The sequence below is a fragment of the Fusarium musae genome, chromosome 10, assembly GCF_019915245.1.
Source record: "Fusarium musae strain F31 chromosome 10, whole genome shotgun sequence".
Taxonomy (NCBI): domain Eukaryota; kingdom Fungi; phylum Ascomycota; class Sordariomycetes; order Hypocreales; family Nectriaceae; genus Fusarium; species Fusarium musae.
In genome coordinates, this window is record NC_058396.1 from 388,546 (window position 1) to 408,568 (window position 20,023).

General features: G+C 48.3%; 10 protein-coding genes across 10 annotated transcripts; 5 read left to right on the forward strand and 5 right to left on the reverse strand.

The window, feature by feature from the left end:
• Nucleotides 1-255: 255 nt before the first annotated feature.
• J7337_012279 (uncharacterized protein) lies at nt 256-1,502 on the forward strand (the record flags this gene model as incomplete). The annotated part of the gene is made up of 3 exons (XM_044829806.1): nt 256-423; nt 478-1,215; nt 1,263-1,502. 3 exons carry the CDS (start codon nt 256-258, stop codon nt 1,500-1,502), a joined length of 1,146 nt encoding a protein of 381 aa, XP_044674722.1.
• A 359-nt stretch (nt 1,503-1,861) lies between these two features.
• On the reverse strand, nt 1,862-3,043 carry J7337_012280 (uncharacterized protein; the record flags this gene model as incomplete). Its single annotated transcript, XM_044829807.1, has 2 exons — nt 1,862-2,061; nt 2,110-3,043. The coding sequence occupies 2 exons, from the start codon at nt 3,041-3,043 to the stop codon at nt 1,862-1,864; spliced, it is 1,134 nt and encodes a 377-aa protein (XP_044674723.1).
• Nucleotides 3,044-3,511: 468 nt separating this feature from the next.
• Nucleotides 3,512-5,448, forward strand: J7337_012281 (uncharacterized protein; the record flags this gene model as incomplete). Its single annotated transcript, XM_044829808.1, has 6 exons — nt 3,512-3,814; nt 3,859-3,960; nt 4,140-4,402; nt 4,453-4,520; nt 4,581-4,797; nt 5,124-5,448. 6 exons carry the CDS (start codon nt 3,512-3,514, stop codon nt 5,446-5,448), a joined length of 1,278 nt encoding a protein of 425 aa, XP_044674724.1.
• A 330-nt stretch (nt 5,449-5,778) lies between these two features.
• J7337_012282 (uncharacterized protein) lies at nt 5,779-6,119 on the reverse strand (the record flags this gene model as incomplete). Its single annotated transcript, XM_044829809.1, has 2 exons — nt 5,779-5,809; nt 5,848-6,119. The coding sequence occupies 2 exons, from the start codon at nt 6,117-6,119 to the stop codon at nt 5,779-5,781; spliced, it is 303 nt and encodes a 100-aa protein (XP_044674725.1).
• Nucleotides 6,120-6,786: 667 nt separating this feature from the next.
• On the forward strand, nt 6,787-8,073 carry J7337_012283 (uncharacterized protein; the record flags this gene model as incomplete). The annotated part of the gene is made up of 1 exon (XM_044829810.1): nt 6,787-8,073. One exon carries the CDS (start codon nt 6,787-6,789, stop codon nt 8,071-8,073), a length of 1,287 nt encoding a protein of 428 aa, XP_044674726.1.
• Nucleotides 8,074-8,103: 30 nt separating this feature from the next.
• On the reverse strand, nt 8,104-9,468 carry J7337_012284 (uncharacterized protein; the record flags this gene model as incomplete). Its single annotated transcript, XM_044829811.1, has 1 exon — nt 8,104-9,468. The coding sequence occupies one exon, from the start codon at nt 9,466-9,468 to the stop codon at nt 8,104-8,106; it is 1,365 nt and encodes a 454-aa protein (XP_044674727.1).
• A 404-nt stretch (nt 9,469-9,872) lies between these two features.
• On the forward strand, nt 9,873-10,915 carry J7337_012285 (uncharacterized protein; the record flags this gene model as incomplete). Its single annotated transcript, XM_044829812.1, has 3 exons — nt 9,873-10,424; nt 10,480-10,699; nt 10,746-10,915. 3 exons carry the CDS (start codon nt 9,873-9,875, stop codon nt 10,913-10,915), a joined length of 942 nt encoding a protein of 313 aa, XP_044674728.1.
• Nucleotides 10,916-12,285: 1,370 nt separating this feature from the next.
• On the reverse strand, nt 12,286-13,248 carry J7337_012286 (uncharacterized protein; the record flags this gene model as incomplete). The annotated part of the gene is made up of 2 exons (XM_044829813.1): nt 12,286-12,994; nt 13,205-13,248. The coding sequence occupies 2 exons, from the start codon at nt 13,246-13,248 to the stop codon at nt 12,286-12,288; spliced, it is 753 nt and encodes a 250-aa protein (XP_044674729.1).
• Nucleotides 13,249-15,044: 1,796 nt separating this feature from the next.
• Nucleotides 15,045-15,737, forward strand: J7337_012287 (uncharacterized protein; the record flags this gene model as incomplete). The annotated part of the gene is made up of 1 exon (XM_044829814.1): nt 15,045-15,737. The coding sequence occupies one exon, from the start codon at nt 15,045-15,047 to the stop codon at nt 15,735-15,737; it is 693 nt and encodes a 230-aa protein (XP_044674730.1).
• A 150-nt stretch (nt 15,738-15,887) lies between these two features.
• On the reverse strand, nt 15,888-17,222 carry J7337_012288 (uncharacterized protein; the record flags this gene model as incomplete). The annotated part of the gene is made up of 1 exon (XM_044829815.1): nt 15,888-17,222. One exon carries the CDS (start codon nt 17,220-17,222, stop codon nt 15,888-15,890), a length of 1,335 nt encoding a protein of 444 aa, XP_044674731.1.
• Between the last annotated feature and the right edge of the window lie 2,801 nt (nt 17,223-20,023).

Sequence of the window (20,023 nt, forward strand, 5' to 3'; positions counted from 1 at the left end):
GATGCATTCCTAGATCGAGGTGACTAAACCTAATCGAGGCCACCCTCGCGTGTTTCCCCAATTGTACCACGGCCCTGGGATTCCCAGTTTTCTCTTCTCTCGTTCTGTGCTCTCTCTCTATCTTTCTTCCGTGCCTCCCGCGCTTTTCCCCACGTGGCTGATCAATCTTTTCCCTCCCTCATACTCCGCTCCAAGCCTGACATGACTACGGTTTCACATACCTAATAGTGCTTATTTGAGCCATCTCTTATCATTATGGGCTCTGAACACGATTCCAAACCAAAGACTTCCTCGTCGCCCATAGCGTCAGGGTCTCCTCCACCCGTTACCACTCTGTCGGGTCAAGATCCTGGCGAGACGCGCCGATCGCCCGCAGATGACGAGAACCAACAGCCAGAGGAGCATGCGCCGCTCCAAGTCGATGTACGCTCTGACTCATTGACACAGACTTCATATATCTTATTGATCATTTTTTAGGAAGATGAAATAGCTGGCGATGATGCAGACTCTACTTATGGCTCTGATCGAGGGTCAGTCTACACTGCTTCCGTCACGTCATCAATCTACGACTACCAGTATGAAAATGGCCGTCGCTACCACGCTTTTCGCGAGGGCCAATACGTCCTGCCCAACGACGACCAGGAACAACAGCGCCTAGATCTTCAGCATCACATTTGGCGTTTACTCCTCGGCGGCGCCCTGCATACAGCGCCGCTGCCTAGCCCAGACTCAACCGAAGAATACCGCATTTTGGATCTCGGCTGCGGCACTGGTATCTGGGCCATAGAAATGGCAGACGAGTATCCCAACGCCACAGTCGCAGGCATAGACCTCTCTCCGATCCAGCCGGACTGGGTTCCAGGTAATTGCATGTTTCACGTAGACGACTACGAAGATGAGTGGACGTACCGTGAGAGCGAAAAGTTTGACTACATCCACGGTCGGGCGCTCAGCGGGACTAGTGCAGATTGGATGAGGTTTTATCAGCAGGCGCTTAATAATCTGAAGCCAGGCGGATACATGGAGATGCAGGAGTATGACGCGTGGATCTTCAGCGACGATGATAGTTGTGATAGGGCGCCGTGGACGATGGAGTGGGTTAATAAGCTTGATGAGGCTAGTAAGATGTTTGGCAAGCAGATCAACGTGGCCAAGTATCATAAGCAGTGGATGATTGATGCTGGTTTCGAGGATGTCGTTGAGAGAGTTTACAGAGTAAGCTTTCATGTCAGCGTTACATTGGCGGTTACTAACTTTGGTAGATACCCATTGGCCCATGGGCGAAAGATCCGACGCTCAAGGAGCTTGGAAAGTTTGAGCTGACGCATATGCAAATGTCGGTTGAGTCGCATACACCAGCTTTGTTCACGCGCGTGTGGAATTATTCGCACGATCAGGTTATGGTGTTGATGGAGGGTGTCAAGCGGGAGTTTCGAAGTCGTGAGCTGAGATTGATCACGAGCTATCGATTCATCACTGGGCGGAAGCCAGCAGAGGCTTAGATGTGCTGGCTGCATCGAGCATGGGAAGAGTTGCTAGATTACGAAGCATCGATAGTTAAGCGGGCGTTGGGATATAGGAGGAAATTGACTTTCTTTTCATGACTTGGAAGGTATGAGCCTCTGTGTATGACTATGGGAGGAATGCTGTCTATGGTTTTGAGCTTCATGTCGCGAATACATGAGCTTAACCCTACAGGCAACTGTCATCCCATAGTTGAATACAGAGGCTCAAACCCTCCGAGTCGTTGAACCTCGTTATTTTATTTACTACGAGACTTGAGGACTAGCAGTGATCTGGACTACCGAAAATGGCCTTTTAGTAATGCTGGAGACAAGAGTCCATTCTGACTTATCTTCCCTCAGAGCTCAGAAGGCTGATCAAGGGCATGGGTTATCAACTTCTTGTACCCCTCAACAGCCTGCTCCAGATCAGAAACCTTCAAGTGCTCATGCGCAGAGTGCGCCTCGAGAATCGAGCCAGGTCCGTACAGATATCTCTTATGACTCCCCTTTAGCCTCGGGATATCTGTTCCGTAGTTCAAGACCACAGTTTCAAATCCTACCATGGTTAGCTAGAGCTCGCTTCTTTCCAATGCTGTTATCTTACCATCAACATCATAGTCTGTAGGCACGGGTCCAATACCATATGAGAATTCAACGACTAGGCTCGGGTCACTCTCCTCAACTGCCTGACGTATTAAATTCCTGATACCCTCTGGAGTTCCGCCAGCGACTCGAACTCCTCCGGTAGCAAAAGCACTTGCCGGGATGACATTTCCAGCAACACCGCCTTCAATCCTTCCCACGTTGAGTGTGGAGTTCCCAAACTCTTTACTCCCAGGTAACTCAACCTTTTGAAGAGCTGCTAGCCCACGAACAAGGCTATCAATAGCATTACTTCCTGTCTCAGGATATCCAGAATGGCCAGCTTTTCCATTGGCTTTGAGAGTGAAGCCCAATCCACCTTTGTGACCTCGGGCAAGTTTGAGCTCTGTTGGCTCACCGAAGATGACGGACTCCCAAGATAGGCCGAGATCATTGACATTGCCCATTCCGGGTCCACCTGTCTCCTCACCCACCACAAACAGCAGCGCTACGTCGCCTTCACTGACCTCTTTCTTCTGGAAGAGTTCTTGAACAGCAATGATCTGCGCCGCGACACTACCCTTTGCATCGACTGTTCCTCGACCCCAGATCTCATCACCTCGTCGTTCATAAGGCCAGAATGGGGGAACAGTGTCAATATGAGAAGTCACGAGAACTTTTGTTTTCCTCGTACTATCATAGTAAGCCAAGACGTTATCGCGGTTCTTGGCAACTGCTTGAGTCTCAACAGTGAACCCAGCATCTTGGAGGTATGCCTTGAGAAAGTCGGTGACGTGCTTCTCAGAACCAGTGATCGAGGGTCGCTCAACGAGTGATTTGTGCAACTTAAGAAGTGCTGATGATTCTAGTGATTCATGAGAGAAGGGTAGCTGGACACCTCCCAGGTCAAACGCCGTCGCCGCAGCGGCAATCAAGAGAATGGTGTTGAGCTTCATCGTCGATAAGAGCCTGCAGATAACAAAGAGGGGTAAAAGATATGAACCTGTCCAAACTGGGCCCCGTGTATCTTGATATAACGTTGATCGTCACAGATTGATAAGCAATCCCGAAAAGCCAATCAATTTCCTCTTTTATCGCTGTACAGATGTCACCATTGACGGGCAGTATTTCCTCATCTGCCAAAAGCGGGGAGACTCAAACTTCGGATACCCGAGATGGCAACACCCTTTATAGAAATATTTGCATTAGTTTTAATAATGGTATTGTTAAAGGGACGGGTTTGGAGATAACAGCTGGGTTGCGCGATTATAACCCTTGCGCACGCCAAGATGAGGAATGCCGATCGCGGGATGTCGACATATCGTGGGGTGAGGAGTTGGATACACAAGTCAAGTGGCCAAGATTTATAACTCTGTCGCCATACCTTGGTAGATTCTTGAATGTAGGAGGGGATCATCGCGAAAATGACCTCTTCTGGTATTTCCAAAGGCCACGAAGCCGTGGATGAGAAGACTCACCATGTTATTCCCGACTCTTCATCTGGTGAACCGCAAATCAAACAACACTACAACACCGTCATCCGCGGGGAATCTGTACTACCTTCAGACGATCTAAATGATAATATTGTTGGTTATGATGGAAGACTTATGGGAGCGCGGACTAGTTTGAGCAGTCAGCAGGAGAAGAAGTTGCTGCGACGAATCGACTGGCATCTCATTCCTTTGCTTTCGGTTATGTACATGGTCAAGTCTATTGATGCATCCAATGTGAGTTTGAGAAGTACCTTGGCGGTATATCACTGATTATGTAGGTCTCGAATGCTCGAATTATGGATCGCGGAACACCGAGGAATATCATGACGGAGTTGAACATCTCGGCTGATGATTACAACTTTGTCACTATGGCCTACTACGTATGTGTCAGATGCAAAGACCACGAATAGCACTAATGAAGTGTGTAGATCCCGTATATCCTGGCGGAAACACCCTCGAACCTGCTGGTGAAGCGCCTCAAACCATCAGTTTGGCAAGCAAGAATCATGGTTCGTCTCCATATTCCGTCACCAGACCATTAAGCTGACCGATGCGATAGATATCATGGGGCATCGTCCTCGTTTGTCACGCCGCAGTCAAGAACGCCGCAGGCTTGTATACAGTCCGCGCTTTTCTTGGTCTCTTCGAGGCAGGACTCTGGCCTGGCATGCTTCTGCAGTTATGCTACTGGTATCGCCCCGATGAAATGGCATCGCGCATCGTTCTTGTTACTATCCTTGGTAACTTCAGTGCTGTTGTTAGCGGTGTTCTTGCTTTTGCGTTCAACGGTGTCCATGCGCAGGGCTTGTCGGGATGGAAATGGTGTGCACCCCCACCAACATGTCTCCATGCTAGACTGACTCAAGTTCTAGGCTCATCTTGACAGAGGGAATATTCACTATACTTCTTGGTATATTTGCATATATCTTCATGCCCGACTGTGAGTTCACATCACTGACATAGCGCTGCATACTGACATTGAAAACAGTCCCCGATACAGCTCGTTGGATGTCCGAAGAAGAAAAGGCATTCGTCCAAGCTCGACTACCCATCAATGCCCCCAGAGCTGCTGAGAAAGATTTTGATTGGAAAGAGTTCTGGAACACTCTCAAAGATCACAAGCTCTGGCTGTTTCTTCTCTGCTGGGCATTCTATACCATCGGAACGACGGGGCTAAACTTTTATCAGCCGACGGTCATTGCGAACTTGGGATTTACGTAAGTCTCCACAAGAGTGCTTAGAGGCAGGGCAAAAGCTAATCTTGGTTCTTCGTAGTGGTATTGCCGAAGCTCAGCTGCTTAACATCCCCCCAGCCATCTTCGCCTGTGTGCTGACCATAGTATTCGGATGGGTCGCTAACACCGGTCGTTTTCCCTTACCTCTCATCCCACTGAGCTTCATGATAATCATAGAGGCATGCTACGTTGTTCTGTACACTTTCCCCAATACAGGCGGCGTGTATGCAGCTACTGTAATAGCAGGGGGTTTCTCGATAGCTTGGTAAGTCAAACCAAACTCTCTTCAATATCTGCTGACGAAATAGGTACACAATGATGTGGCCATGGAGAGTCCAAACCACAGACGGAGCTACCGGTTCAGCTTTTGCCATCGCGTTTGCCAATAGCTACGGCCAGATTGGAGGAGCAGTTGGATCCCAGTTGTTTAATTCGCGCTTCGCACCTAGGTACACCACGTCGTTTGGAATCGCGATGGGATTTATTGGTATGGCTATTATCATGAATGTTATAACTTGGTCGTTTACTTGGAAAGTGGATGTTGCGACGAGACGGCTTAAGAGGGCGAGGGATGCTGCTGCGAAGAGGAATGAGGCTATTCTGGATGATGTTGACATTCATGCCAAGACCTAGGCTCTGATATCGACATCGCCGGCTTGACCTTCGGATACGAAAAAGACTTTCAAGAAGTTAGACTATAACCATGCGTTCATTAGCCTTTTTTGTATTCACTCCAATCTCAGTTTCCATCTTTACACAAGACTCTTCTCAAAAACCCGATACTCCGTCGGCCCAGCAAGCAAGTTCACCAAATCAGGATAATCATCCGCAAAATCCCCCAACTTAACAAGCTCATACCCCATCCTCATGTACCACTTCAACAACCTCGCCTTACCCTCATGATGAAACGTCATCGGCACAAGAATCTCCAGCTGCATCGTCGTACACCCTTTTCGTCTACATTCATCTTCCGCAAAAACCACCAATTGTCGCCCTGTACCAGTACCTTGATATTGGGGGTCAAGTGCCAACATTCCGAACTCTCCGAGGGCGGGTGTTATGAGTTTGATGAAAACGCAGCCAATGGGCTCGTCGTTGGGTTGTAGGTAAGCGACAGCAAGCTGGCCGTTGCTTAGAAATTTGGTGATTTCGGCGGTGGAGGTTCGTTGGTATGATGGGACAAAGATATCGGACTCGGCTTTTTTGTAGGCAGTGTTGACGATATCAGTTAGGGTTGAGACGAGAGTTTTGTCCTCCGCATCCGAGGATGGTGGTATCTTCACGATGATTTGTGGCTTGGTCATGTTGTATATCGGTGCTGAATGTAAAGCCTGTCCGGTAAAAGGAGGATCCCAGAGTTTATAAGGCTTCAGTAGTTGTAGTGAGAACTATAATCTCACATGTCAGATTTTGTCTCATGTGAAACAGCGCAGGTGGAGAATTCCGCTTCTTGGGCGGCCCGTGTGATATTACGCTTTTGGGAAATTCCGTACGGCGAGCTTCGTATTGCCAGTTGCTCTATTATGCTTGTGACATCGACCGAGTCCTATCTTTTGACAAGAAAAGACTGTCGCTACATGCTGTGGCCTCTCGCAACCTTTAAGTACCAACGGAAAGATAGACAAGCGGATATACCTAGAAAATCATTCAATCTCATCATCCTTCCTTGCACAACAACCAGCATCGGTGGCAATCACGGATCCTTGATCTAAGATGCCTTGGCTTAAAATTTCCGACATAGGTTCAGTCGAGAAACATGGCCAAATGAACAGCCCGAGATGGAAACATTTTCTCTTTTTATGTTTCCTCTCTGGTATGATTGGACCTATCCGACCCAAGGTTTCTGATTTGTCTCTGGCCGACGATCCCTGCTGTTTGGATCGGCATGTCAGCACAGGCACAGTGACCTGAGGACATTTACGTGGTAAATGCTGACCTTCAGTTTGCTCTTACGATATCCGCCATGACAAAATGTCTTCTCTAGACTGGCTCCTTGATCTATGCGCCGTGGCCAAGACATCTGGTAGCGGTATCATCACTGACGATACTCTTGAAAATCAGCTTCCACCAAGCAAAGACCCATGGTATTCCGCGTCCGAGGAATGGGAGTCCAGAAAACCTGGCGATGTTCTTCGCATTCGTTCCGTATTGAACCTGGTCAGAATCTTGGAAGGCTCCGCAGCTGTGTATCATATCCTTTACCGCTCAACAGACTCACAGGATTGTCCATCATGGGCTGTCACCACGCTCTTCATTCCAATTTCACTTTACCAATCTCCATCTGGAAAAGCAGCCATTCTCTCATACCAGTTCGCGTACAACACTTGCAATGTTGATTCCAGCCCGTCATTTGCTTTATCTGGAGTAATGGCGAGAAGTGAACCGAACCTTGGTATCAAATCGAGTACTTCTTTGGTCACTGAGATACTGTCATTTGGGTGGATCGTCAACATCCCGGACTACCTTGGGCCAGACGCTGCATTTGGCGCAAGTGCCCAAGCGGGCCGTGCGACTCTCGACGCGTTACGAGCTGTTCATAATGTTCTCAGTTTGGGGGATAATTATGGGTTCAACGCTGCGATATGGGGATATAGCGGTGGCTCAATCGCTACATTCGTAGCGGCCGAGCTGCAACCATCCTACGCGCCAGAGCTCAAGATCTCAGCAGCTGTTGTCGGCGGACTCGTGGACGACATATCCGCCGCAATGGACAAGATCAACAAGAGTCCTATCGCTGGCACTCTGATTGCCCTCTTACTAGGAATCACAGCGCAATGTCCAGCAGAACGGGCTTACCTAGAAAGCCGTCTTATCCCAGAGACGAAAGATGGCTTCATGTCGACCGTGAACACCGAACTCACTCAAAATGTGGCCAAGTACTCCGGACAAGACATTTATGCGTTCTTCAAAGGTGGAGGTGAAGATCTAAGAGCTCCTATTTTGCGAGAGCTCTATCATAAGCAAGCAAAGCTGGGATACAGAGAAACGCCCAAAATGCCCATGTTCCTGTACAAGGCTATACAGGATCAGTTCTGTCTCATTGAGCTCACTGATGCGACGGTTGATAGAATCTGTGAGAAAGGAGCGGAGATCACATTTGAGCGGAATACAGTAGGTAGCCATGTTTCTGAGATTGAGAATGGGAAACCAAGGGCGTTTAGGTTTCTGAAGAGTATCTTTGATGAGTCGTACCAGTCTCCTACATCGAAGCGGAATGTGATGGATGTCACGGTTGATGTTTCCTCACAGAATAAGTGAGCATAGTCAGAACTTGGTCGTTATCTAATCTCATGAAGGAGCAATCCTTCCCTTCTCCATTGGAAGATCAGTACCCCTCCAGACCCTCACATCCTCTCCAGGTTCACATGTTCTTGCAACCCAATTCTCAACTCTTTCAACTCCCCACATAATCGTAAACAGATTGATTAGCATCGGATCAATATCCGATGCCTTTGCACTGAGGAACAGACCCTCACAATCGAGGCTACATATGAAGAGAGGATCTGCTTTCCGACATGCAGCTACCCATGTAAAGCCGCTTTTTGCATCCCATAGGTTCTTATGGGCTGTGAAGTAAATACCGCCATGACACTCAGCCCATTTCTGTTTCAGAGTGAGATATACGCCGATGGTTGAAGTTGCCAATAGCCATATACGACGGATGCTCTCTGACAACACCCAATTGCGCCACTTTCGCGGTAGCGGATCACCGTCGAAGATAGAGTCCAGAACAATGCCGTTAGCGGACGCAGCAGCAGCTGAGCGATCGCCACCCTCGCATGGCAGGCCAATATCCGGATCACGAAGGGCGGCTTCCCAGAGTTGACGCGTCCATGAGAGAAGGGTCTGTATTTGTTGTTCCGCGCTCGCACGTGCGCCAATAGAAGAGGAGAACAACGCTATCACAAGATGGACGAATAATGCTTGGGTTCGAGCGAGGTGCTCACGAATGTTAAGCGTCACTTCGGAACCGGCGAGGTCTGGGCAATATGTCTTGAGTAACGCCGATGCTTTCGACACCAGCAATTCATCGATCACCGTCTCGTTCGCGGATGTTTTCGAGTTGTGCAGAATGATACAAGTGAACGCATCCTGTATTGATGGGGGTAGCCCAGCATCCGCGTAGAGCTGGTTGTGTATGAACGGGCTGTGAGAGTTGGTGACCCATTCGGTGAAGAACTCGTGGATGCCATGAACGTAGTTCATACAAACAGAGTTTGGGAACGATGGTGTCGTGAAAGGGATGTGTCGAATGGCCCATGCATCAGGTCTGAGGAAGAAGTCAACCGGATCCTTCTGGCTTGGAATTGTCTCACTGCTTGTCGCGGGCGAGTCGTGCGGTATCTCGGCGGCAGGGAGAGCGTCCCAATTGCTCAAACTCGCCGCCCACTGATTGAGGTCAATCAAGCCATTATTTGGTGTCGAGAAAGGTATTTGCATCAGACTCGGCGGTCCAACACTGAGTCTGCTTGCACTCTCTCCGCCATTTTCCGCTCGCGACGCTGACGAGTGCAATCTCTTCCGCTTGGTCGGTGGATATCGGCATTCAACGTCTCGGTCATTGCATCTGCCACAAATAGGTTGAGCTTTGTCACATTTCCGCTTTCCGTTGGTGCACGCGTAACATGCCTTGAGCTTTGTCGCAGAGCCCATTGTGATTATGTTAATGCGGAAAGATTGCGGGTTGTTGGAATTGGCTGCGGGGAGATTTAAGGAGGTCGGATTAACGATAGCGACTTTTGTCAGCGGCTGTGCGGAGATTTTGCGGGTTCTTGGCGGAAGGTCCTCTGAGATAAGCTTATCGATCAGTATGCAAAGCCTTGAAATTTAGCGCAGCCAGGGCATCATGCGGGTTTATGGCGGGCTTCAATCGATTCACCCGCAGACTTCCGACATGTTGAGATTATGTTTATGTTATACTCCTTGCTGCAACACATTGAAGGGGTCCAATGTTTGTACATAATGGATGAGTATCCAACCTCCGTAAGCTGCCAATTCAGATCTCACAATTAATCCACTTACTTCCAATACCCAGTCCCTAGCAGCAGCTTTCCAATATGCCTTCTACAGCAGAAACTAGACCCGAGGAAAACCCCTGGGAGAATGCCGAGGCACCTACCCACGGCAGCAATCTCATAACCAAAGTTCATCGCGAATCATACGAGGCAATCTCACCAACTCGTCCCGAACTCTCTCAGGCCGGCCATACTGTTCTCGTCGCTGGAGCCTCCACTGGAATTGGCTTTAGCATCGCCGAGTCTTTCGCCGCCGCTTCTGCGACTCGTCTCATCATCACCGGCCGTCGCCAGGATACTTTGGACAAAGCTGCTGAGAAAATCAAGACAAAGTACCCTAATGTTGAGGTCATCCCGATTAACAATGACTTTGCTAATGAGAATGCCACGCGAGAGTTCTGGAAGAAACTTGGTGACGAGGGTGTCTTCGTTGATGTTCTCGTGTTGAGTGCTGCGAAAATGTGGTTGCCCAACACTATTCTTGGACTTGGATATGAGACCTTCAAGGATGGCCTTGGAGTGAACCTTATTGCTCCGTATTTGTGGACGAGCCTGTTTTATAAGCAGCGTGAAATCGACCCTTCACGAAAACTGGTAAGCTTACAAGCCCTCGTGGCAAACGCCCTATCATAATCCTTACGTCGTCCAGGTCCTTGTCAACTTATCCAGCATTGCAATCCATCTAACTCAGCTTTCTGTTCCCATTCCTCTTTACTCAATCACCAAGAGCGCTGGGACGATGATGATGCAGCACATCGCCATGACTGTACCTTCCAGCGAGATGCAGGTCATCAGTTTCGAGCCGGGACTCCACTACACTGAATCGTTCGAACGTTTCACCGATGAGAACAGTTTCAAGTGGGATGACAGTATGTATTGAATCTCATGAGATGAAACCTACTGACGGATGTGTAGTCAAATTGCCTGGCGATTTTGCTGTCTGGGCAGCGTCTGAAGAAGCCGAATTCCTCCATGGTCGGTTTGTATGGGCAAAGTGGGATGTCGATGAGCTCAAGATTGGACCTCTTCGGAAGAAGATTGAGAGTGACGCTTCCCTTTTCAGGGTTGGAGTCAGTGGATATTAAGTCAGGCAAAACGTGGTATCTAACAGTGAAAGTCTTGTTAGAATAACGAACTCTAATTCTACATTGTACCAACGGAACACAATATTGCATCCCAATCCTCTATGTATCCGCCCAAAATTGATTCTTTACCTTACAATTCGGGCAATAACATGAAGAGCTACCACTGCGCCGTCCAATAGTGGTTATCTGAAAGACGGACTTGCAACTTGAGCACTTGTATTCCTTGGCCATGCCCATCCTTTCATGCATGAAGAGAATTATGTCAGCTGCGAGATCAGTGTTTTCACTCAGCGTTTCACGAAACACATCCCGACTCATCAGCGGCCCAATGTTTTTGAAAGCGACCTCCACAGCGACATCCCGTAATCCCCTATCTTCTGGTGGAGTGGTCGTATACGCCAATTCTACTGCAGCTGGGAAGTCATCCGTATACCAATGCCGATCAATGCTGGCACGAAACTTTGTCGCAGAGAGTTTTTTGAGAGCTTCGATCGCATACTTATCAGCGATCTGATAAACCTTGGCATGGAATGACATCTCCGACGAATCATCCTTAGAATCGTAATCGAAACGATAGAAGAAAAGTATCATCGCCTCGACAATAGGAGCATCAAAATCCAGGATGTGAATCTCTCTCCCTAAGCTTTCCTTTTAACTGTTAGATTTGGTTCACTCGCGGGGGAAAGGGTGTTATCAAACCTTCCATGGCCCATCAAGCTGTTTTTTAAAGTACTCGGAGTGGCAGAAGAGAACAAGACTGTGGACAGAAAAGAAACAACCCCCACATCTAATTGTAGCATCGGAAAGGTTTGCATTGTTGAAGTAGCTGTTCTCATGAGTGATGGGTACATCGTGGTGTGGATTTGGGAGCATACTTCTTCAATGAAGCGCCGAAGTCTTCAAAAGCCGGTGACTCCATCTCTGTGCCAGGGGATAGTCGAGTTTGGAGTATACGGGGCGGAATAGATGGCGTGAGTCTCCAAGGAAATAAAAGAAGGAGAAGGAGGGGGCAACGGAGAGGTTCGCTTTCTTATGTCGTGGCATAATGGTAAGCCTCCCGCAGAAACTTCAGCCACAAACTAAGGTTGCTGCGGGGTCTCTGAATAACCGGATATTTCATGTCAATCAGCAATGCAATTCGTTGGAGAGCAAACGAACTATACTTTGTCTGAACAGTATTACCTATTAGCGGTCAGAGATGTACAACTAAAGTGCTAGGTAAGCCCACTAGCAAAACCAAAGTAATATTCTGTGTTACCACAATGCCCATCTAGGACAAGCCCAGCGTCATAGACAACACGATTTGTAATCATCATATCTACATAACGTCCCATATATTGCTCATCCCGGACATATTCAACGGCGCAGCCTTATGCGTTCCAACGACTCGTTACTGATTCTTCGAACTTATCCCACATCCGCTGCGTATCTCTTCCGTCCCCTTGATCAAGATCACCATCTCCTTTGAAATAGTAAAGCCAATTGGGTTTCTCATCCGGCGGTATCGGTTGACAACCGCAGACGGGACAGAAGATTGGCGTTGGTTCTTGATAGTCCAGGATTTGATCACCAGGCGAATGTATCCTCAATTTGAAAGTAGCCTTGCACAATAGACATTTGCAATAGCAATACTTTTCCCAATTCTCTCTTATCAGGCTGATAAGATCGGCTGAGAAATCCCCATTCATCCCCAGGACCTCCTTGAATGACGTCTCTGATATGAGGTACTCAAAGTGTGTCCACGAGCTCTTCACAACGATGTCTCTGAGGCCTCGGTCTCCTGATGGCGTGGTGTTATACACAATGGAGATCGTGTCGGCCAAATTACGCGCGAACCCAGCGTCAACTTCGGCTTCATTAACGACACGCTCGAACTTGTTTATAGCTTGCTTTTTGAGTGTTCCGATGCCGTATTTGTCGCCAATCTGGTATACATGAGCGTGGAAGATCGTAGGGCGTGAATTGGGATGGACGTCGTAGTCGAAAAAGTAAACAAAACGAAGCATAGCCTCGACAATATTTGCATCAAAGTCTTTGATTTCGACGGTTTTGTCCTCACTCTCCTTCATTTGGTCAGCTCTTATTGCCAGTAAGGATAGGGGGACTGACCTTCCACGGCCCAGTCAGCTGCCTCTTGAAGTAGTCAGAGTGACAAAAAAGGACAAGGCTGTGGACTGCAAATTCCTTCCCATCGCATCGAATCACGACATCTGAAAGGCATTTGTTGTTGTAGTATCTAGGTGTGTTAGTAAGCCTGTCAATAGGATGAGATGCAGAGACGGAACATACCCCTGCAGAGAGGCGCCGAACGCTTGGATGGGCTGGGGTTCCATGCTTGAATAGATACGATTGAGAGTTTTTGGGGAGATTTTTGTTCCTTCGGGGTAGCTGGTTGCTGTGATATTTATATTCTTTTGTGACACAAAACGCTATTCTGTTACCGCGGTGTATAACTTTGATACTTCCCATGTTACAAGATAACATTATTTAATGGTAATAATGAAAAGTTTAAGTACATTAAATATTAGATTTGTGAGCAACATTGGAGGTTGAAGAAGATAGTCTTGCGACAAAGTTCTAGAAAGTCAACTCTAAGTGGTATGTTGCAGCGCATTTGTTGGTCTCTGGCCAAGCAAGCTTTCAAGTGAACAAAGTCAAATGGGACGGCATGTATGTACCAATATGATTGGGACTTTCACCACACGGTTCGAATCGAGTTGATTGTGACTTCGAAGTTCTCTATGGTAACCTAAGCTCTAAGCCACAGGCCTCAGCTGCAAATAGCATAGCTTTCTCACTGGCTTATACATCATGCAGCAATGCCTAACCCATCGCTACAGAACACGTGGTCCGATAATGATAAGATTCTACTTTCGAAGAATACAGTTCTTTTACTCTCTACTTGACCAATACGGTTGAGTTTGATAGGTATTAGCCACTACTGAGACATGAAGTCTACAAGTCACAGGCCTGTAACGATGTGCAGGGTTCAAGTTTCGGTGTGAGAACATACCCCAAGCTCCTTGGCGAGAAGGTTGTATCTTGTGACAATACAAGAGTAGACATTCTAGGGACATTGTTATAGGATCATCTCGACAAGAGAACCGGGTCAGGCGGAAGTCCATTCTTCATTTTGAATAACTTGTCATAAACCTGCGGATAATGTGTCATTCATAGTCCGTGGATTGAGCATAAAGTCCGTTACTGAAGTCACCAAAATCACAATACTTTTCAACATGCCAGGTCCATGCTGTCGTAATCCTCCTCTTCACGGTCCTTCATCCCGTCTACTGGCTTCCTCTGTGGACTCCAAACAAGAGGTGCGAAGCGACGATCCGTGATTGGGGTTCCAGCCGCTGCCTAACGCCATGGCCACTGACTGCCAACAAGGCGAAAACTTTATGCGAAATAGTGAGAGGTACTTGGATAAATCGGCAGATCATCACTTGGCAGCTGTGGTCGCCGCTTATCTGTAATTAAACGGGTGGAGCCCGATGTCCCGAGAGTAAGCTGCCAAGTATGGGGGCCAAGACTTCAGGAGAAGCCTTCCAGAATACTATGGTGTAAACTATTGTTAACTAATTCGTAGGATGCTTCTACTTACACGAGTAAAGGAAGGGAGGTAACGCCTCATCCTTCATATGCAAGGAGATTTGTAGGACATTGATAACCAACGATTCATGCTCGAAGTTTTACGAGGCTGGTCGGCAACCACTTGTATAACTACATGCTTACTTCTTCATTACTGCTGGATGTTTCAGCTCAAGCCTTTGAGATCATACCGCTTACTATTAATTTCGTCTTGACTGTCCGCGGCTGCTTACTGGCTGTTGATGTGGACATTGCTAGACTTGGCGAGCCGGGAAGATGCATGATAATATTTCGTCTTGTCTTGCATCGTGAGATATTCTTCTCAGCTTTAGCTATCCTGAGTCCTTGGCAGCTTATGGGGTTATCTTCACTCTATAGGACAGCTGAGCGGATCAGGAGGAGAATCCACTGCCGAATCATAAGTATAAAGACCAGAGCAGACCAGTTTTCGATAGCAAAATCACTCTCGATATCAATTACATTCATTTACTTACTCAACCTTTAAGTCTCTCAAGGCCATTCATCCAAGTCATTCACTATGCTCGTTAAAACCCTTCTCTCGTCCTCCCTTCTCCTGGCCGTCGCTCAAGCTGGCCCAACCGCTTCTAGCCATAGTCTCGCTAAGCGTGATGGTTTCCCAGTCTGCGACGACACTTCCAGGACCTATGAAGGTCCCTACACCGACGGCTCAGGAACCTACGTGACTTCCGACCGAATCACTCGTCCCTACAAATTCCCCAGAGTCCGCAAATGCTGGTACGACTACTTCGTCCTCGAGACCTCAAAGGAGTACACCCCATGGCAGAAGGCCTCCGGTAACATCTACTGCACCGGCACCCAAGTCTGCACTGCTACCAAGCTCGTCGGCAACGAGGTCTGCCAGGAACGTTCCGAAAGCGTCAGCGTCAGCGTTGGTGCTGAGATCGAGGGTTTCAGCCTTGGTCTTGATTTCACGACTACGGATACTGAGTCCAAGTGTGTTCAGGCTCAGGACTTGACGGCTTGTACTTGGGATGATGGCGCTTGTCATACTGTTTGGACCCAGCAGGAGGTCATGAGACAGAAGGGATATCGTCGACAGAGGTGTAACTGGGGTAATGGGGATGAGACTCAGTGCATGGATGATTGGGAGCAGACTACGCCTTCTGACTTCATTTCCTATGGCTGTGGATCCAAGTGCACTGATACAAACGATTGCGGTAACACCGATGGTAAGCCTTGCTCCAAGTAAGCTTTGAGCGAGAGTTCTGCGGGGGGTCTAGAGGGCAGTTTTCCTTTCTTCTCATTACCTTGGTGATGTGTTTTTAGTAGGTTCTGGGCATTTAATGGATTGATACATATGGTTAGCTAGCTGGAACATACATAGTACGCTTTCGAGCATTCAAATCTTGGACAGCGGCAAAATCTGAAGATCATCCCTACTCAAATCCCTCACGCTCTTCTTCCCAGCATTCGCAAGCATATTATCCATGTCCGCCAACAAACACTTCAAAACATGCTCGACACCCTCCTGTCCACCCGCCGCAAGGCCATACGCATAGGGTCTTCCAATACAAACGGCCTTTGCACCAAGGGCCAATGCCTTCAGTACATCTGAACCTGTTCGAACACCGCTGTCAAACATGATCGTGAGGTTTGAGTCTTTGACCTTCTTGTCAGCTGCGATATCCGCCAGTGCATCTAGTGAGGCTATAGCGCCGTCGAGTTGACGGCCGCCATGGTTGGAAACGATTATGCCGTCGATGCCGTGCTCAATGGCGAGATGGGCGTCCTCGACGGTCTGTATCCCCTTGAGAACAATTGGTCCGTCCCAGAGATCTTTCAAGATCTTTAGGTCACTCCACGAGCGATATGTACCGGAGTTGATCACATCAATCCAGGCTTTCGACTTGATCAAAGTCTTGGCATTGGCGAGAACTCGAGCCGCACCGTAGACAGTCCCGGGCCGTCTCATAATCGTCCAGAGCTCAGAAAGCTTCTCCGCAATACCCCTCGAGTCATTCTTCTGCATCTCATCAAACAACCTATTGAAAACAGGATCCGAAAAGCCAATCTGACAGCCCTGGCCCCAGATGAACGGCAAATACGACGTGTCCAGGTCTGTAGGTCTCCAGCCGAGTGAGAAGGTATCAAGCGTGACGACGAGGACCTTGTAGCCTGAAGCTTTTGCGCGTGCGAGAAGACTAGCTGTGACTTCCTCAAACTGCGGCTTTGGCCAGTAGAGCTGATACCATCGATCACCATCTGCATTCGCCGAAGCAACTTCTTCAATGGTACGCGTCGCAGCAGTCGATAAAATCATCGGCACACCGGCATTATGGCACGCCCTCGCCGTAGCTTCCTCCGCATCAGGATGCAAGATGCTCTGTACACCGATAGGCGCTACAAGCAGCGGACTCTTGTACTTTGTACCAAAAAGCTCAACGTCAACATCACGCGTGGTGACGTCAACGAGAAAGCGCGGCTTAAGACGATACCGACCGAAGGCCTCACTGTTGGCTTTGGCGGTAGCAGCGCTGCTGGCTGAACCATGGACGTAGCCGAAATTGGTGGCGGGGATCTTTGCCTTGGCTAGGGATTCCCATTCTGTGGGGTTTGTTGAGAAGAGCGGTGGGCGGAAGGATTGGTAGATGTCGCGCTGGAAGTTGGAGAAGCTGGTAGGGTCTGGGATTGAGAATGGTTGGCTCAGCCTCTTGGGTTCGACCTCATCTGCCATGTTGAGGTGATGAATTTCCTGGTGATTTTGATGAATTTGGGACGTGTTAGAATTAAGTTGAGGCGAGTGTGACGCGCTTCGGATCTTCCTTAGTCTTTTCTCCTCACTCAAACGTGCCGAGGTTGCTGATCCTTCAATCCTTCACTAGAACGCATGTTACATTTTGCGGGGATCAATACCAGCACCACCAGATTTCATCGAAACGTAATGATATATTATTAATATCCATAGACTTTGCCGTGAATTAAGCCGCATAGTGGCTATCGAGGTAATCGCTGCATTAATGCGAAACTGAACCTTGAGTGCTTTTATGATGCATGATCTCTGACCTCACAGTGTCATCAGTGTAGCTTCAGCCTTCATCTGTAGACTTTGTTGACCGTACCACTAATCTGATATCTCCCATTTTCTCATTATTCCAGCCTCTTCAAGTACTTAAAAATCTCTTGAGAAGCCATTTGCCGACCCTTCCACTCCGGGTGACGACTCGCAACCTCCGCTGCCCTCTCCCGCATTCCCGCGGACTCCGGTCCAAACAGGATCTCCAACAACGCGTTGGCGAGCTCATCCTCTTTCCATCGAGGCTTTGCTTCCTTGTTCACCCAAAGCCCAATACCAAGTAGCTCAACACGGTTCGCGAAATCGTAGCAATCTGTCCAAGCAGGTAGAAGCGCCTGAGGTATGCCAGAACTTGCGATATTGTTAGGCGTTGTGTGCATTGTAGAGAATGAACTCACCATCGCGCTTCGTGGAAGGCGTAGGCTCCCCCGTGACTCAGAGAACAAATGATGTTCTGTGATCCGAGGACAGATTTCGGCTCAGCGACTAGCCAATCCGTGATACAGACTCTGTCTCGTTTTATGTAAGCTTGTAATTCATCGTCACCAGAGCCCATTCGCCGGTATAACAGTCTCTCTTTGGAGCATTGCCTTCTTCATCAGGTACACGTCCCAGCTTCCACAGAATCTGAACAGGCTTCCCCGCAGAATGCAGTGTATTAGCGTATTCGAGAACCTTTCTCAAGGCTTTAGACATTTCATGAGCTTCTGTGGGATCTGATTTGTGATGTGTGCCCAGATTGACATATATCGTTGGACCTTGACTGAGCCATTCACCCAATTTGGCATCAACTTCCCTAATAGGTGGAGCAGCTCTTATTATGGGGCCGCAGGATGTCAGTTGTGGAGGTATGACGTTGAATGGGTAGTCTATATCAGGACTGCTAGCCACAAAGGATTGGTAGGTTTGGCGGTGCTGGCTTCAGAACACCGAGTTCCATCGTCGTCATGAGCGATATCGAAGGGTCTGTCTCTCGCCTAAGAATCTCTGTCGTTTCTTTCAGTCGGGTATCCGTGAGAAGAGTGTAGCCAGCCACAAAGCCAAAGCAAATATTACATGGGATGAGACTCCATGGTATAGAATAGAGCAAGGCTGAGCAAGCACTACTGGGGCCAGTCAAAGTGTTTTCATCTGTAGTTGGAGGAGCCACTTGCATCGGGTACTTCCACAGAGCAGTTAGGTTTGGCTGAACCGGAACAGCGAATTCGTTAATCGTATTCGGCGAAAGGACCATCCACTTAGCACCTCGGTGGTGACAAAACGTCAAGCCTTGGGTAAATAGTGGCTCCACGATTGTCAGGTCAGGCTTGACCTCATCAAAAACTTGTTCCATTTCCTTGTAGATATCAAGAAATTCCCTGGGGGTCCAGGGTATGATAACAGCCGAGAGAATAGCGACGCCTTTTGCTGAGTTCACGAGTCCAGCTGTCAGCTCGAGCGTTTCGAATATTGCTGTTTCTGGATGCTTGGTCGCCGGTCCCCAGCTCGTTCCTCCAATTTCGTGGAACACGAAGGGCCGAGGTAAATTGTCTGCATAAATCTCGAGGCATTATCCACTCCAATTTTTAGGTCTCGGAATGAAGCGATATGGATTTCGACATCTTGGCGGGCAAGACCGAGCTCGTGAGCTGTAGCGAGGACTACTTTGGCTTGACCAAGGTCACTATTGGTAAACAAAAGTAGCCGCTTTAATCCCTCCATCGTAGCCGGGTACAGGAGGCCTTTGGCGCATGACGGGTCGATATGAGGGAATAAAAGGTCTGTCATCCTCTAAATACAAAGTTCCAGTAGCATAGGGCTGAACTGGACATGACATGGTCAAGGGTAAGGCCTGCATGTCAGTGACGCCCTAAGTTTAAGCATAGATAGCAAAAAGAGCTGTGCCTCTCTGACTCAACATTACCAAATCTTCAATATTTTTGGTTAAGCCGCAACTTGCCTCTTGAGGTCACAGCTGTTGTGGAGTTGGTAAGATTTTGGCGAGGATGTGCTTGCTGTTTCGGGTCATTTCTTTCATTTTACCCTTCAGCTGAGCTTTTTGATCCTATGGCAGCAGTTCTTGGCAATGAGCTTACTTGTCAAGCGATGACATCCTCGCCGACATGCCAAGTCGAGTCGAGAGGCAGTGGCATGATTGAGAGTTGGGTGTGCTGTGTGCCAGTGGATTTCCGCAGTTTTAGCCAATTGAGATACGATTCCAAAGAGTCTGTGAAACTGAGACGCGAAAATTGTGCGACAGCCCTCATTTATATTTGAATCGACATCAAAGGTTAAATTCGCATCATATTACATGATAGGATCTACTGAAATGATAGAGAATGATTACAAAAGCGGACAAGGCTCGTCTTGCCTGAGTAAGCCGCCAATGACGTCGTAATTTATAAGCCGTGTCTTCCGCAATAACCTTACTACCCGTTATCCGACCGTCCGCATAAAGACCATGGCGATGCATTCTCCTCAGC